The sequence below is a fragment of the Falco rusticolus genome, chromosome Z (assembly GCF_015220075.1).
Source record: "Falco rusticolus isolate bFalRus1 chromosome Z, bFalRus1.pri, whole genome shotgun sequence".
NCBI lineage: Eukaryota > Metazoa > Chordata > Aves > Falconiformes > Falconidae > Falco > Falco rusticolus.
The window spans coordinates 65885615-65899808 of record NC_051210.1 but is presented as its reverse complement, the minus strand read 5'-3'; the positions used below and the strand labels follow the sequence as shown (position 1 = coordinate 65899808).

The 14194-nt window shown below is 40.5% G+C and overlaps 1 protein-coding gene across 3 annotated transcripts in view; it reads right to left on the bottom strand.

The window, feature by feature from the left end:
• ARL15 (ADP ribosylation factor like GTPase 15) overlaps nt 1–14194 on the bottom strand; it is a 224634-nt gene extending 210440 nt beyond the window's left edge. The window contains exons 1-4 of one of the 3 annotated variants that reach the window (XM_037373994.1): nt 13908–14194; nt 3273–3288; nt 1375–1465; nt 700–756 (exon numbers count right to left, since the gene is read on the bottom strand). In XM_037373994.1, the coding sequence (XP_037229891.1) occupies nt 700–753 (54 nt within the window). In that variant the 5' untranslated portion in view covers nt 754–756; nt 1375–1465; nt 3273–3288; nt 13908–14194. The remainder of the gene's footprint in view (nt 1–699; nt 757–1374; nt 1466–3272; nt 3289–13907) is intronic. The other 2 variants (XM_037373993.1, XM_037373996.1) reach the window with 2 other exon arrangements.

The window sequence follows — 14194 nt, the reverse complement described above, 5'->3', positions numbered from 1 at the left end:
TTCCTCCTGAAAAGTATTAACAGTAGGAGCAGCACTCCCACTCCAAAAGCACCAGGATTTGAAGCATGGTTTGAACAACAGTGTCTAAGGCACTGTGTAAGCAGAGTTTACACAATCAATTTCTATGAAACACCCCGTTCATTTAACTGTTCTTATCTTCAATTGGAAAAACTGGGAGCAGCAAAAAAATAACTTAGCATATTTGGGACATACATTTAAAGTAAACCTTGCATCTCATACATCATTTAATTAAAGTTTGGGAAGTTTAACTTGATAACATTGGAAAATTTTAAGGCACTCCAGACAAAGTTTACAACAGTACGTACATAACATGTTAATATATAACATTACTCAAACATCATGGATACTTAAAAGCAAATGTATACAAACCCTTCAGAAATTACATTAGGCCAGAATTCTCAGCAACTAATGCACATGAACTCTAAATTTTCTTACACCTTAAGAAGTTGTCTGAATTTTTCTTTACCTTTTTAACTGAAGTGAAGAATACTTCTGTCTGAGTATCAGTAAACCTTTGACAGGACAAAACCATGCCGCAGTCTGGTTATATAAACTAATATGACAAATCCCTTTTGTTAACTGCGTCACTTAATCCTGATCCCCAAAAAATTAGTAACCTCTTTTCAATCAAATGGCATTAACACTAACAAAAATTATTTAGTCAGAACTTTACCTTACCGTGTAAATGCCAATTCTACAAACAGCAAATGAGAGCTGGATACATTCAGACATAGTCTAAAGAAATTAAAATAAAGACATTACCAAGAATGCTATTTATTAACAATTAGTTTTCTTCCCATCTCCCCCTCTCCCCTGACAGAAACACTTGATGGTATTACTTTATCTTTATTCTGTAAGGTTGTATTAAACAAGCTGAGAAAAATACCATATAAATTCAAATTATGCAGTTACTATACTACCTTTCATACAGAAGCAGCTGCCGAAACCATTACATTTACTACTTTGGTATTTCATTATAGGCTTCAAATTACCTAATGCTCCCCCAAATGCCTATACAGATTAACATTTGGCATGCAAGCTTTTAGTCCAATTTATTTTTATCTACTCTTGTTTAAAAACAACCTGCAAGAGACATTTTAAGAGAGTAAAGTGCTTTTTAGTTTCTTAGTGGACTGTAAAGATCTTCTATGTTTAAATATTATAGTTCTCTCCCCATATCATGATTCAAACTCTCTTCCTGTATATACCAAAATAATGCATACAAGTTAATGTTCCCATATTTTTGAAGTCATGCTCCTTTAGTTTTCTGTTCAAAATAGAACTCTCTATTGTCTCAACTGTTTTATTTAATCTGCTCTTACAGTTGTAAATAATCATATTAAAAGTTTTTACCCTCAACTCGCTCAACTTCCAATCTCTTGTGATTCCACAATTCTATGTCTTCTGCAGTCACCCAGAGAGGCTGTGGATGGACTATGAGTTTCTAATGAAACAGATGAAAAACACCTTCTTTAAATAGCATAAAGAAGCTAGAAAATCAACACACCTCCCCAACACCAAAATAAAACCTACTGTAAGTTTGCCATTTTGTTAATACATGGTCAGGAACAATAAACCAGGCTTACAATTCAGAAAAGCAATTGAAGAATTACTTTAAATGAAGTATTTGAGAAGTCACTGTAGGCAAAAATTAAAGCAATCAAGTGGAACATATTATCTATCTTTATTTATTTAACAAGTTCACACATCATCTGCATGTGTTTTAAGATGTCGAAGGTGAACTGCTGTATGGTACATACTTCAAACAGTATCAGTGAAAACACTCATTTTTTTCAGCCTCTGCTTTTAACATCCCCCCACCCAAAAAAAATCTGCAGTTTAATTACTCATTTAATCAGATCCATGCTTATGAATTATAAGTAATAAAAAAATGCATAGCAACCATTTTTCTTATGCTGTAATTGTTAAATTTAAATTTTAAGCAAACAATATTACACTGAACTGTCTGAAAGTCAAAAAACACAGCACAAAAACCTGAAAGCTAACCTCAACCACATCATTGATATTTTTTTCCTTACTGGAAGCAATCTTGAATATTATTACTGACAAGGAAACACTGCTTCAAAGCACCATTTAAATTGCCAGGATGTTTTGTCTTCTTTTGTCAGTTTTCAGAACAAACATCCAGTTCTATGACTTCTGCTCTGACTTTCCCACAGAAAAAAAAGTCACAGAAAATAGGAATAGAACTGACTTTGAGAAATCCTATGTTATACAAAGTGGTGGAGCGGGGTTATAAACCATATCCATACCCTCCTGACAGTATTTGCAGACCATTTTTCCAAAGGTTCCAGGGATGGCTGACTTCCCCAAGCAATGTAGCCCAGTGCTTCATTACCCTCTCTACTAGTTTCCTAATGTTTAACCTGAATCTGCTGCAATTTAAGCCCATACTTAAACACAGGGTGATACATACAGTGATTGGTGTTTTCAGTATCCTGACAGATTCTATGTGGATGGCAGATGCAACTTATATATAAGTAAAAGATCATTTCAGGTTGCAAGGGAAGTAAACACACAGCAGCAGCAAACCATTAGTTTCTTAATGTGTATCATTTGCTTTTATTCTAGACAAGTGTAGCACTGTAAATTTTTTTCCATATTCAGTACTTCCAGGCTACACATTCACTAAGCTGCAGTTCAAATTCCCCAGCAAGTGTCTGGTGAACCTTGCTTCAGCAGAATAAAGCAAGCTACATCTGTGTTACCTTACTCATCTGTTGCTGGGTTTTCTACTGTTCTGAAATCAACAAGCTATTATAGGGCATGAATTCTAAAATTATCTCCCCTTCCTACTGTCACATACAACACCAGTAAATGCTTCTATGCATTTCCCAATGAAATATTAAGCTAATCCCTTCCCCAAGCCTCCAAGATAATGTTTACGATCTGCAGTCTACAGTGTTAAAAAAGCTTATTAATTCCAGTGCTGTTACTAGATTCTCTCTTATATTCACTTTTCCTCCCCAAAAATATTTACATTCCTTCCAATATTATTTCAGCTTGATCACTGAAAAAAGATCAGGAATAGATTTAAATAATTAGATGCTTAATGAAAACTACAGATAACCACTCTGATCACTGAATTACAATGTAAGTGATAATCTGCTGCTACAATGAGGAATTTATTCTTGATATTTGTAACCTACTGCTTTCATTTTGCAACTTATTTTGGACCATACAACTGGGCAACAAAACAATTGTAGAGAATTTGCATTTAATTTACTTACAGTTTATTGTTGCTTTCTGAAAGGATTTTACATGGTAAGCATGAAAGTAAAAGAAAAAAATAATGTAAAAATATACCTACAAATATTATAAAAGATAGATACCTGGTTTGATACAATTCTATAAAGACTTAATTCTTAACAGAAGTCACTTAGCATGTCTAAAGTGAGAAACGAGTTGTCAGGTCAAATAAGCATGCACCTTTGCCAATATGCACCCTTCTGCTTAGGCGAAGGGTCATCTCACAAACATTAAATAATTTCTCCAGTTGTAAACTAAACTCATGACTAACATACATATTTGCCCATTATTCATTTTAATTATATGATTGTTCATAATGTCTCATAAAGTCTGCCTTGCAGCTGCGCAACCTTTCATTCACAACAAGCATTTGTTCTGTCCATTTTTTCCAGCATTCAACTACCACTACAAATATCAAGACAAAATAATCTCAATATTTGGTGTTTAAAAAAAAAAAATCTTATAGCTCTGATGCAGTCTACAAGCACACAAATTCATTGTTTTAATATTGATACCTTCAGCAGTACAAAATTAAATTCCCACCCATAATATTTACAAAAGAGCAAATTTTGAAGAGCAAGTTCTGCAGCTGATCACTTCAAAGCTGCAATGACTGAGCTGAAAGCACTAGTCTCAAGAACCTTGGTAGGCAAAAGGGGAGAAGTGATCCTAATCAGTTTATCCAAAGACACAAAAGGCTCGACACCTGACAGAACTGCAGGAGATGGTATCCTCAATTCTGCCAACCAACAGTAAGACTCAACTTGACCTTGGCTTGCTTTGCCATAATCCTAAATAATTTACAGCACTAAGTATAGATCCAAGACCACAAAACCAGAAAGCACTATGAGTTGTTGGGTTTTCCTTGTGGTATATTTCTTTAGTGAAATAAGATTAAGATGCCCTCCTGCTCATTGATAGAAGCAGCGGTTCACCCCAGTAATCGCTTGGAATTACTGGAGCTTTCAAGCAAAAGCTTTTCCACTTCCACTCTCATCTACATCTTTTTCCAGTGTGTAAGAAATGTGAAAATTAGCAATACAAGTGTAAACAATATGCAGATTTTAAGGTATTTTTATATATGGAGCCTGAAAGAAATTCTCAGTGCTTATGTGTTTTAAAGAACATGTAGGTACCCAAAAGCACACACAACTATGCTACAGTACAGGTGGCAGAACCTTTGACCAGAACTGCTGTTTGCTAAACTTGCGTACTGAACTCCAAGCAGTAACTTGAAGGCTCCTCTTTCTGCACAAGATGTCACAACCCTTCAGCACATTCCATTAATATCTAATTTGAACTCCCTGAATTCTTTTTTATACAGTTCTCAGGGATAAAACACACATGAAATATTTTCATATTCTCCTTTAATGCTGAATAACTAGATTTTTAAAATACCAACCTTCTTTTACATAACCATTAAAAAAAAATCTGAGTTTTGAGACTAGAAGAAACCTAATGCTGACGGAAAGGCAATGATATGTGAACAGGAAACAGGACTGGATCCAGGAACTCTTGTCATCATAATAAGTAATCAAGTGGATGCACCAGAGAACAATGCTCTCCCCTCTTTGAGGCAATGTTCTCACCAGAACAGTTTTCCACGACTGCTTCCAGGACTGCAGTGGTTCAGACAGTGAAAAATGCAGGTTAGCCAACACAAAATTAATAGCAGCAAGAACAGCACAGACATTTCGGAAGAATTCTGGACCTCTTCTCCAGTCTTGCTGAAACCTGAAATTAGCAAGTTTCTAGGCAAGAATAAATCACTGAGAGAAGAGATCACTCACTGTAGAGTGAGTGCATCATCAGTGTGCATCTACACAGGCTGTCAATTCAGTTTCAGGTTCAGCCAGTGCTGCAGGCCTTACATACAAAGTCACAAATTGTTTAGCATACAAGTGGGGCAAGGCCAATAGCCTTTGCTGATAAGTCAAGGCAGGACCTCCAAGCAGAAGGAATCCTTTAGCTACATGGCCCTAGAGCAGATTACGTACCTTCATAAATCCCTCTGAATTAAAAAGTTTCACCTCCTGTGCAGTCAATGCAATTCTGGTTACACTGGGGAGCACTCCCAGACATCATCCAGAATATCCCCATTTTCTAACTGCACTTCCCTGTTCTTGAACTAGATCTAGCTGTCCTCTCAGTGAGGGGGTTATGGAGGTGTTTGGTGCACAGCATAAGCACCAGGACATACAGGGAATCAGTGTCTCATGAACACATTCTCAGGTTCCAGCAATCACAGCTTCAGGACCTCCACAAGCCTACCACTGCATCTGAACATCATGCTTAATACTCCTCCCCCAATGGATGAGTCTTCCAAGAAACTACAAAGTCATAGTCTCATTTTTGCCTTCCTAACATTACTGCACAAGTGAGACCAAAAATCTAACTATACTCCTGGGAAAAAGTAGTACCTGGATTACAAGTGTCATCAAGTTCTATGGGCAAAATTATTTCTTGCCCATTTACCCTCTCTGATTTTGAAGATGTATATAATATTGCCTCCCCACACGATTCAGCTGTCTCTTCTTCAGACTGAAGGGGTATAATTATTTAATCCCACCTTGTATGGAAGCAGTTGTTTTCTTTCAACTACTGTGTTATCCTTCTCTGTATCTTCTTTGGTTTTCCATCTTTCTGGTACGATGCAAACAAAAATACAGTGTTTAAGGCAACACCAAACCTTACATTTAAGCTGTGTAAAAATGATTTTTTCCTTCTTAATACCCTAAACTTGCTGACAGATGTCTGGGTTGCGATGATATTCTGAAGGATCCCCTTTTCTGTTCCTGAGCACTGATGGTATTTTAAGGCCTATGCATCATCTGTACTGCCATGTGACTTCTGCTATAAATATATGCAACATTGCATTTATTAACACTGAATTTCATCTGCCATTTCATTACCAATATCAAAAGGGGTACTATGATTTTTTCCCAAGTTCAATGCGCACTCTTAATATTTGTCTCTGCATCTGCCCATCCAAAGTATATGCTGTTTATACAACTAACCACAAACATGTAATTTCCTTGTAATCTCTACATTCTCCTCTCCATCCCATTCACTGCCAGAGCAGCACCAGCAATGCTCATTTATGAAACTTACTATCGACGCTTACAGAACGATTACTTCATTTTCAAATGCTTCTGATTTTTTCCATCTTTACTAGAGGCATAATCATATAGAGTAGGCAGTAGTTGCTGTAAAAGCTGCTAAAATGTAGAAAACTGATGCTTCTTCTACCAAAAACCTCCAAGTCATAACAAGAAAAAAAAAAGATCTGCAAACTCACTTCCCCCATATCAACAGTTCCTACTGGCTCTTGGATGCCATTTTGCTTCCCCAGACTCTCCAATGCCAAAAGCTAACGTGGTCCTCTGAACAAATTTTTCTTCTACTGCTCCACTAAAACATACACCATAAAAGCAAAGCATCGTACTCCGTTTCAGGTTCTTCCTGCTGTTTCTCCTTATAGGCAACAAAGCTGTAGGGCAGCACTGCATCTAAACATGAGGACTTACTTGTCAGCTGTTATTTCCTGCTTTATGCCTCTCCCTCAGACAGCTGGAAGCTACTTACATGCTCATGTTGGCAACTAATGCAGTAACCTTACCGGTGAGACAAAAGTTCTATACTCTGAAGAGCTCCAGCATGAGATAAGTCCATTTCTTATTCAATTGCAAATATCCTAGTTATGTCCCCAAGGTCTTTTATACAGTCAGGCAGTTTGCAGTTCAGAAAGTTTTGCTACACACATAGTGAAATAAAGAAAACACAATATACTCCAGAATGTAATGAGCCAAAACCCAAACAATCACAACATTTTAAGTATTGCATATGCTTTTTTCCTTATGGCTTTACTGCTGTTTGGGCCCACATTTGTGCTTTTAAGTTTCAAACTAAAAATGCTTCTTTTGTTAACGGAGAGCTGATATCCTCACATAATCAGAAAACTTCAGAATTCCATCTGTGAGAATAAACATCACAAGCTGGCAGTATTAAAAAACATGAGCTGATGATACTGACAACAAGCCACAAATGGTAATTAGTATGGGGTATTAGGAGGAATATCCTGTACTTACTAAACACAGATTTTTCCCCCTTATTAAAAGCTTGCATTTCTAATATTTTGTGAAATTCATCACCATGTTGTGTCAAGCTTGGAGGTCTGACCAAAGAATTCAGGAGCAACGTACTGCAGAGCAACATGGGGCCCAACAGACTGCGGGCCTAACTCACAAGGACACTGTAGAGCTATTTGTAACAAACAGAGAGTCAACATTTTCAGAAACTGGGACACATTTTTTGTTGCAATAACATCTACCACTCTAATGCAATCCTCATCACAGAAAAGGCAAAATGGTAATTTGATTTTACGACGTGCTAATTCACTTTTTCTTTGCGTAGCTGAAGAGAATGAAATTTCTGGCACTGCAATACTCCTGGGACTTCACAGAATCTTGTGCTGGAAATTATAATCACATTAAGGCATTCTTTTGGGTTCCCAAGGAAGCTGTATCAAGTTTCACTGTAACACCCACCTTTGAATCAGAAGTTTACCTGGAAAATTCAGTAAGGCTTCCTATTGCAGGGTGAGCAAATGCAGCACTTGACTTTTCTCTTCTGCAAAGTAATTCTATACTTCTGCTCACTGATCTATGCTCAGGCAGGTAATTTCCAGTGAGTTAAGTTACCAATACTTTTATTGCCCTTTCTACACTGCTGGTTACATCCTTCATTCAGCAAAAACTGTCTGCAATACTGGCTAAGTAGATTCTACGGAGTGGGAGGATTTGTTTTTCAGAGCACCTCTCTTCCAGGTCTTCAACCTGATCTGGTTTTTGAACTCTCTAACTTACTGAAATCAGAAGCATGCTCATACCAGTGAGGTCATCTCCCAAAACTGATTCCATCTGCCATTCCCAGTTGATTTAGATTTGAATGTTACGCTTCATAGAGCTGAAATACCAATAGAAACCTAGCCACAGCAGTTTCTTTGGGTGAGGGTGTCAAAAATTTGGTTTGGGATTCTTCCCACATTGCTGTGCTGATGCAGAAAGTAATCAAAAGCAGCAGCATTCTCACTTCCAGACTAAGTGACCCTGGCTATGTAAACAATAGCAAGTACTGCAGCACAGCAAATGCTGGTGCTGAAGACCAAGTATTTGTACTAGGTACTTCAGGCATTTTACTTCAAACTAGTTCTGATCTGGTCCTGTGGACTGAAAACCCATTAGCTGATGCATCTTCCAAACTTTTTCATCTGTAAAATAGCAAGATTGCATGATCTGCGATCACTCCGCAATGCAAACCCAGGTACAGTAAGTAGAGGTGACTAAGATCCACTTCAAAAATCTGCATCTGATTCAAACACTAATACAACTGCACGTACCCTGTACACTAGCTGATCCTACACCTGCCAGTTGCCCTCTTTCCTGCGTTCAGTTCGATCTTTACCTTGAAACAACTGTCAGACCCCTTACCCTTGCGCCTAATAAGCTTCCCAAACTGAAAGAGGGATAGTATCTCAAGATAGAAGACCCTGTGCTCTGCAGAGGGTGTAAAATTTCAACAATGTTACAACCAATAGATGAGTCAACAGACAGCCCCAATAATCCTTATTGTTACGTAACAGCAGACAAAATTCCTACGATGACAGGGATGTTCAGCAAATGGTAAGAGGGCAAGGCTACATAGAACTTCATTGCTTATGTTGCAGGTGATATATCAAAGACCTATACATGCCTCCAAGGGAAAATCCAGGGTTACTACCATTAACTTCCCGGATCCTTCCTTACTTCAAAGAACAGCAGCTACTGGTTTACAAAGTTTCAGTGAAGTAAGACTTTAACCTTCAAACAGATGCCTCCGTAATGCCATTTGTAGTCTATGAAAGAATGTTTTCTATGGCCTACAGATACCAAACAATGGAACAGGCAACAGCAATGGACAGAAAGAATCTTAAGTACATCAAAACCACTAAGTGATCACAATCTAACCTGTATTGCAACTTTCTAAATCAAATCTCTCCAAGTAAATTAAAGGGTCCAACTAAATAAAAGGGAAGGTCTTAAAGGTAAGCAAAAGTTGCTCAGAAACATTTTATTTTCCTTTTAATATCACCTAATGTTTTTCAGAACACCATAGCTTGGCATATGCAGCTTTCCCGAGCCAAGAACAACTCTGCCTGAACACTAACTACCCAGAACCTGAGGTTAAGACCATTCAGAAACCAAAAAAATGTGAAGTCACTTCAAGGCCTATTAATCGCAGATTTGAAAATCTAGTCCAATTTATTCAAAAACTACCCAAATTTTAGCTTCTGTGTGCACACATACAGAAGTAAAACATTTCGTAACAGCTAACAAACATATACAGAACCAAAAAACCTCAAGCTTCTTATAGTAAAAAAAACAAAAACAAAAAACAAGCAACAAGGATTCTACTGCAGTAAGAGTGTGCATTCTCTTGACTTTGCAATACTCATTCACGCTTAACTTTTCAGAGGGGGGGAAAAGGAAAAAAGAAAAAAATCACTAAAGTTGACATGGTTGTTCATGCAAGAAGCGTTACCTTCCATTTGAGGTTGGAATATACTCTTCATTACCTACTGAAAAAATATTCTTATATACAACTGAGATACTACATAGTACAGGATACAATTTAAAAATAAGCTATCATTAAAAATCCTTTCTAATTAAAAAGGATATTAATCATTTTAATCCAATTTAAAAAATGTGTATTTGTACAAAGCTAAACAGGTTATCAAATTTATCTTACAAACTGTCAAGAGCAATGTAAGACCTTTTTTGTGCAATCACACTGGTTCAAATTTCTACATCACCCTCTAAAGTAGCTTTAAAAATTCTACACAGACCAGGCTGATACACGCAACCAGTCAATGTAAGATCCTTATCTAGTACTGAGGAGGATGCTGCTGAAGTAGTATACTGTGGAAGTCTACTCAGCAGCTTAAAATTTGCATTCCAAGTACCACACACAAAAAACTGAAGCATTGCTATTGCTTGTCCACAAGTTCTCCAAACAAAAACTGTAAGATCAGTCACATGCCATGCTTTTCACAAGATGCATCATGCCATAATTTCTTAAATTAAGCATAGTCTACTGAACATAAGCCAGCCAACACAAGTCTATGTATACATTATAATCCTTCCAGACACAACGCAGAAAGAATTAAGCAGAAGAAGGTTGCAGAAACACCACAGGATTGTGTAGTCACAGAAACCTACAAACCTACATTGATGCAGCTGTGTTCACATAGCATGTTTTAAAGGAGTTAACTTCAATACAAGGAGAATAAAACGTATGAGTAAAAGGTGCCTCTAAATCAGTGAGCATGGATTCTTTTCCAGAGTTTGAACCTGGCTCAGCTATGTTGATTAAAAAAAACCCAAACAACAGAACAACCACAAAAAACACACCGCTCCTAACATTGTAACTATATCAACACAAAAATAACACAGGCATCAGGCTCAAGAGCTTCTTCTGGCTATTAAAGACACAGAAGCTAGTCCCACTCTCCTAATGCAAAACCGGACCAGAGCACCACAGAAGATACTCTTCTGATACCAGCACTTTATCAAATGGCATTAGTCATAAATCAAGGATCACACTGTTAAGTAGGAGAGCTCCTACACAGGTTCTGGGTATCTACCCATACATGCTTCAGGGCCATAGTCCAAGCTGGCTCCAGCTGACCTGGCTCTGAACCTTGTCAATAACCTGCTGATATTAGCAGGTGCTGCAGATGTGTAGTATTTCTTGGGATCAGCTCCTTAAAGGAGAAAGAAACTCTTGACCCATGTAGGCCCCATCCAGGACAAATCAGGAAAAGAACCTTCCTATGTAAGTCTGGGAAGAGCTAGCTTGAGGGTAGAGTCTTCCTTGAGAGGCAATGCCTCCTGAGTCCACGCTGCAGCAAACCTGACCTCAGTTATTCTAGCCTCTTTCCACTGAACTTCCTCATTCAGCCACACTGCTAACCAAAACTTCATCTAATGCTCTGTCAAGGAACTACTGTAGCCAGAAACAACTGCACCCTTTGCCCTGCTGTCTGCTTCACATTAAAGGCAGGGGAGAAAATCTCACTGTCTGCAGGCTGCAACACACTGCCCAACACAAGGAACCAGCAAAGGGATCTTCTGCTGAAGTTCTGAAGCCCACATAGGTGCAGGATCCCAACACATAGGTGCAGGATCCCAACATAAATGGATAAAACACAACATTCCTTAACATGTACCACTTTTTACTACCACTGTTATGAAAATAACAAGGTGGTGGCTCTACATCTACAGGTTAACATTCATACTATAACTGCAAGTCTTGCATAAAGAAAGAGCAGGCGCACCTTTACACTAGGGCAGACTGTGGCAACAGCTTGGTCCTCCAGGCTGAAAGCGTGTTGTAGACGACTTCCATAACTCACCACCATCAGCTCTTTTCGTCAAAGCAGATTTTCTAAGGTGCTTGAATCCACTGTTCAGAAGAGCCATTCCATTTACTACCATTAACAGAGAAAGATGAAGGAGGACCAACCTCCTGCATTTGGTGGAGGTGAGGACTGGAAGGGGAAGTCCTCTGCACAAACACACAAGGAAGTATTTGAACTGCCGAACAGAATATGTCTCCTGTCCAAGTTATACACAGATGCAAAAAATTAAAGGCTTTCCTTTTTTTTTTTTTCCTCCTTTGGTTTAAAAGAGTTGATGTCAGTTGCAACAAGTATTCCAAAGATCAAGGGTATGGAAACCCCAGCAACAAGTGCTGGTCAGTGATAGATGAAGGCATCTTAGACTGTCCAAGAGCACCAGTGGATCAGCATCCTGTTTAAACTATTAACTCCAATCTCTGTTTTTCACCATCTATAAAAAAATAACTTGGTTGCTCTGTAACAACTTCTACATCGAAAGAATCCTTCACGTTTCACATGGCATTATAACGCATGCTGTGAGACTGATGAGCCCTTGAGAAAGTCTGTCTTCAGAGACACTCCTCGATAAAGCAGAAGCGTTAAGCAAAAACTGCATAAACATTCAGGACATCATTATCCTGAAGATTCACTTCTTTTCAAGATGTCACCAAAGGAGGCCACCCAACAGCAAAGAGGAAAAGGATCAAGTGGAGAACAAGAGTAAGGGGGGAGGGGGGGGAATGTAGAGCTATTTAATCTCCTCCCCCCACTTTAGTTAATACAAAAGCATACTCTCAGTTTCCAAGGCTTATTAAATTTATTGTTCTCGGAGTGGCTGGGCTTCCACACAACACCTGTAGCAGTCACAAAGGTTAATGTAAGCATTTTGAAAAGTGCAGGATGGCCAGTTTCATCTGGATTTAAGTTTATAAAGGAAAAAAATTTAAGAAACAGCTCCAGGCTCTCAAGGAGCTACAAGGCTGCACTTGGCAAGTTTATTATCAGTATTTCATTAACTAGGTTCTTAAAGAGATGTCTACCTACTGTTTCTGCCACACAAGACTCATTTTCTATTCTCCCTCTGTTACCTGAACTCAGGAAGGAAGGCCTAAAGCTTTTTTTCCCCTTCCTTCTATTAAGCTGAATAACTCAAAATAAATCTAAGCTACATGGAGGCCAGAATAGTAGTTAAGTAAATATTTAATATATTTCTGGTTTACTTAATTTCATTGTCAGAGAAGGAAAAGTCAGCCACTGCACGTAGATCTCATCTCAAGATGGGAAATTTCCAAATCAATTCACTAAAAAGAGCATCTCCAGAGATTCTGTTGACCGGCTGATGAACCCCTCTTGAAAGCCTACACCCACGCGCACCTTTGTGTGAAGGCATCAGAAAGGCCAAGTCAAATTTCTGACTGCAGATACCTCCCGGCTGGTCACACCTGACACCAACAGCAAACAGGGGACAGCCAAAAGAGACCTGCTCCCCACCGCCCTTCGCAGCACCCCACGAAGGAGGGGGCACATGGGCACAGCCCACGGCCCGCACTTAAGGCAACGGAGCTCGAGGGATGGGATGTGCCCAGTGCACATCCTGCTGTGATGTCGAAAAGGCAAAGTAAGCGGGTACCGTACTCCAACAAGTCATCAGCTCATAACCCAGCCGTGCCACTGGGTTTGCCTGCCGAGCCTGTGAGTCTGAACAGCCACCACGACCCCAGCTTAGAGTGCGCGCCGGTGATACGATCTCTCACAGGCGAATCAAGCCAATATTCATTAAAGCGCAATAAACGCTACCCCTGAATACCAGGTGCCAGGGCGCAGGGCCCAACCCGCCCAGGGTGACAATTTAGTTCATTCAAGCGTACCCTAAGCTCATGCATTTAGGAAAAAAACAGCGACCCGGGTCACGGCTTTAGCAATCTAATAGCGGCCAAATGAGCGGAGCCCTGCCGGTTTATCACCCTTTAACTGCCCAGCGGGCCGGGGGAAGGCAGCGCGGCCGGGCGCCGGCCACCCACCGCCCCTGCCCGCGGCCACCGCCCCACCTGCCCCCTACACGCACAGCCCCCGCCGGGGACGCCGCCGCAGCCGCGGCACGTTCGGGTAAGATGTCCGACGGGCCGGCGGCGGGGGGCGGCGCGGCGGGGGGCGCCCCGCTCCCGCCGGGGGAACCTACCAGGTAATCCATGTACCGGGTGGCGCCGGGCGCCGCGCTGCCGAGGGGGTCTCCGGAGCCGCGGGCGCCCGCCCGGCTGACAGCAGCGCTGGGCCACCGGCGGCCCCGCCGTCAGGGGGAGCTGCGCTTCCTGCCGCCGGCCCGCCGGCCTCGGCGGCGCGGGGAGCTCGGCCGCCGCCGCAAGGTGCGAGCTCGGCAGCCGCCGCCCCGAGCGCCCGCAGAGGGTCCGGGGGCGCCGCGCCCCACGGCGCTGTCAGAGCCGCCGCCGCCGCCCGCGCCTCACCGCG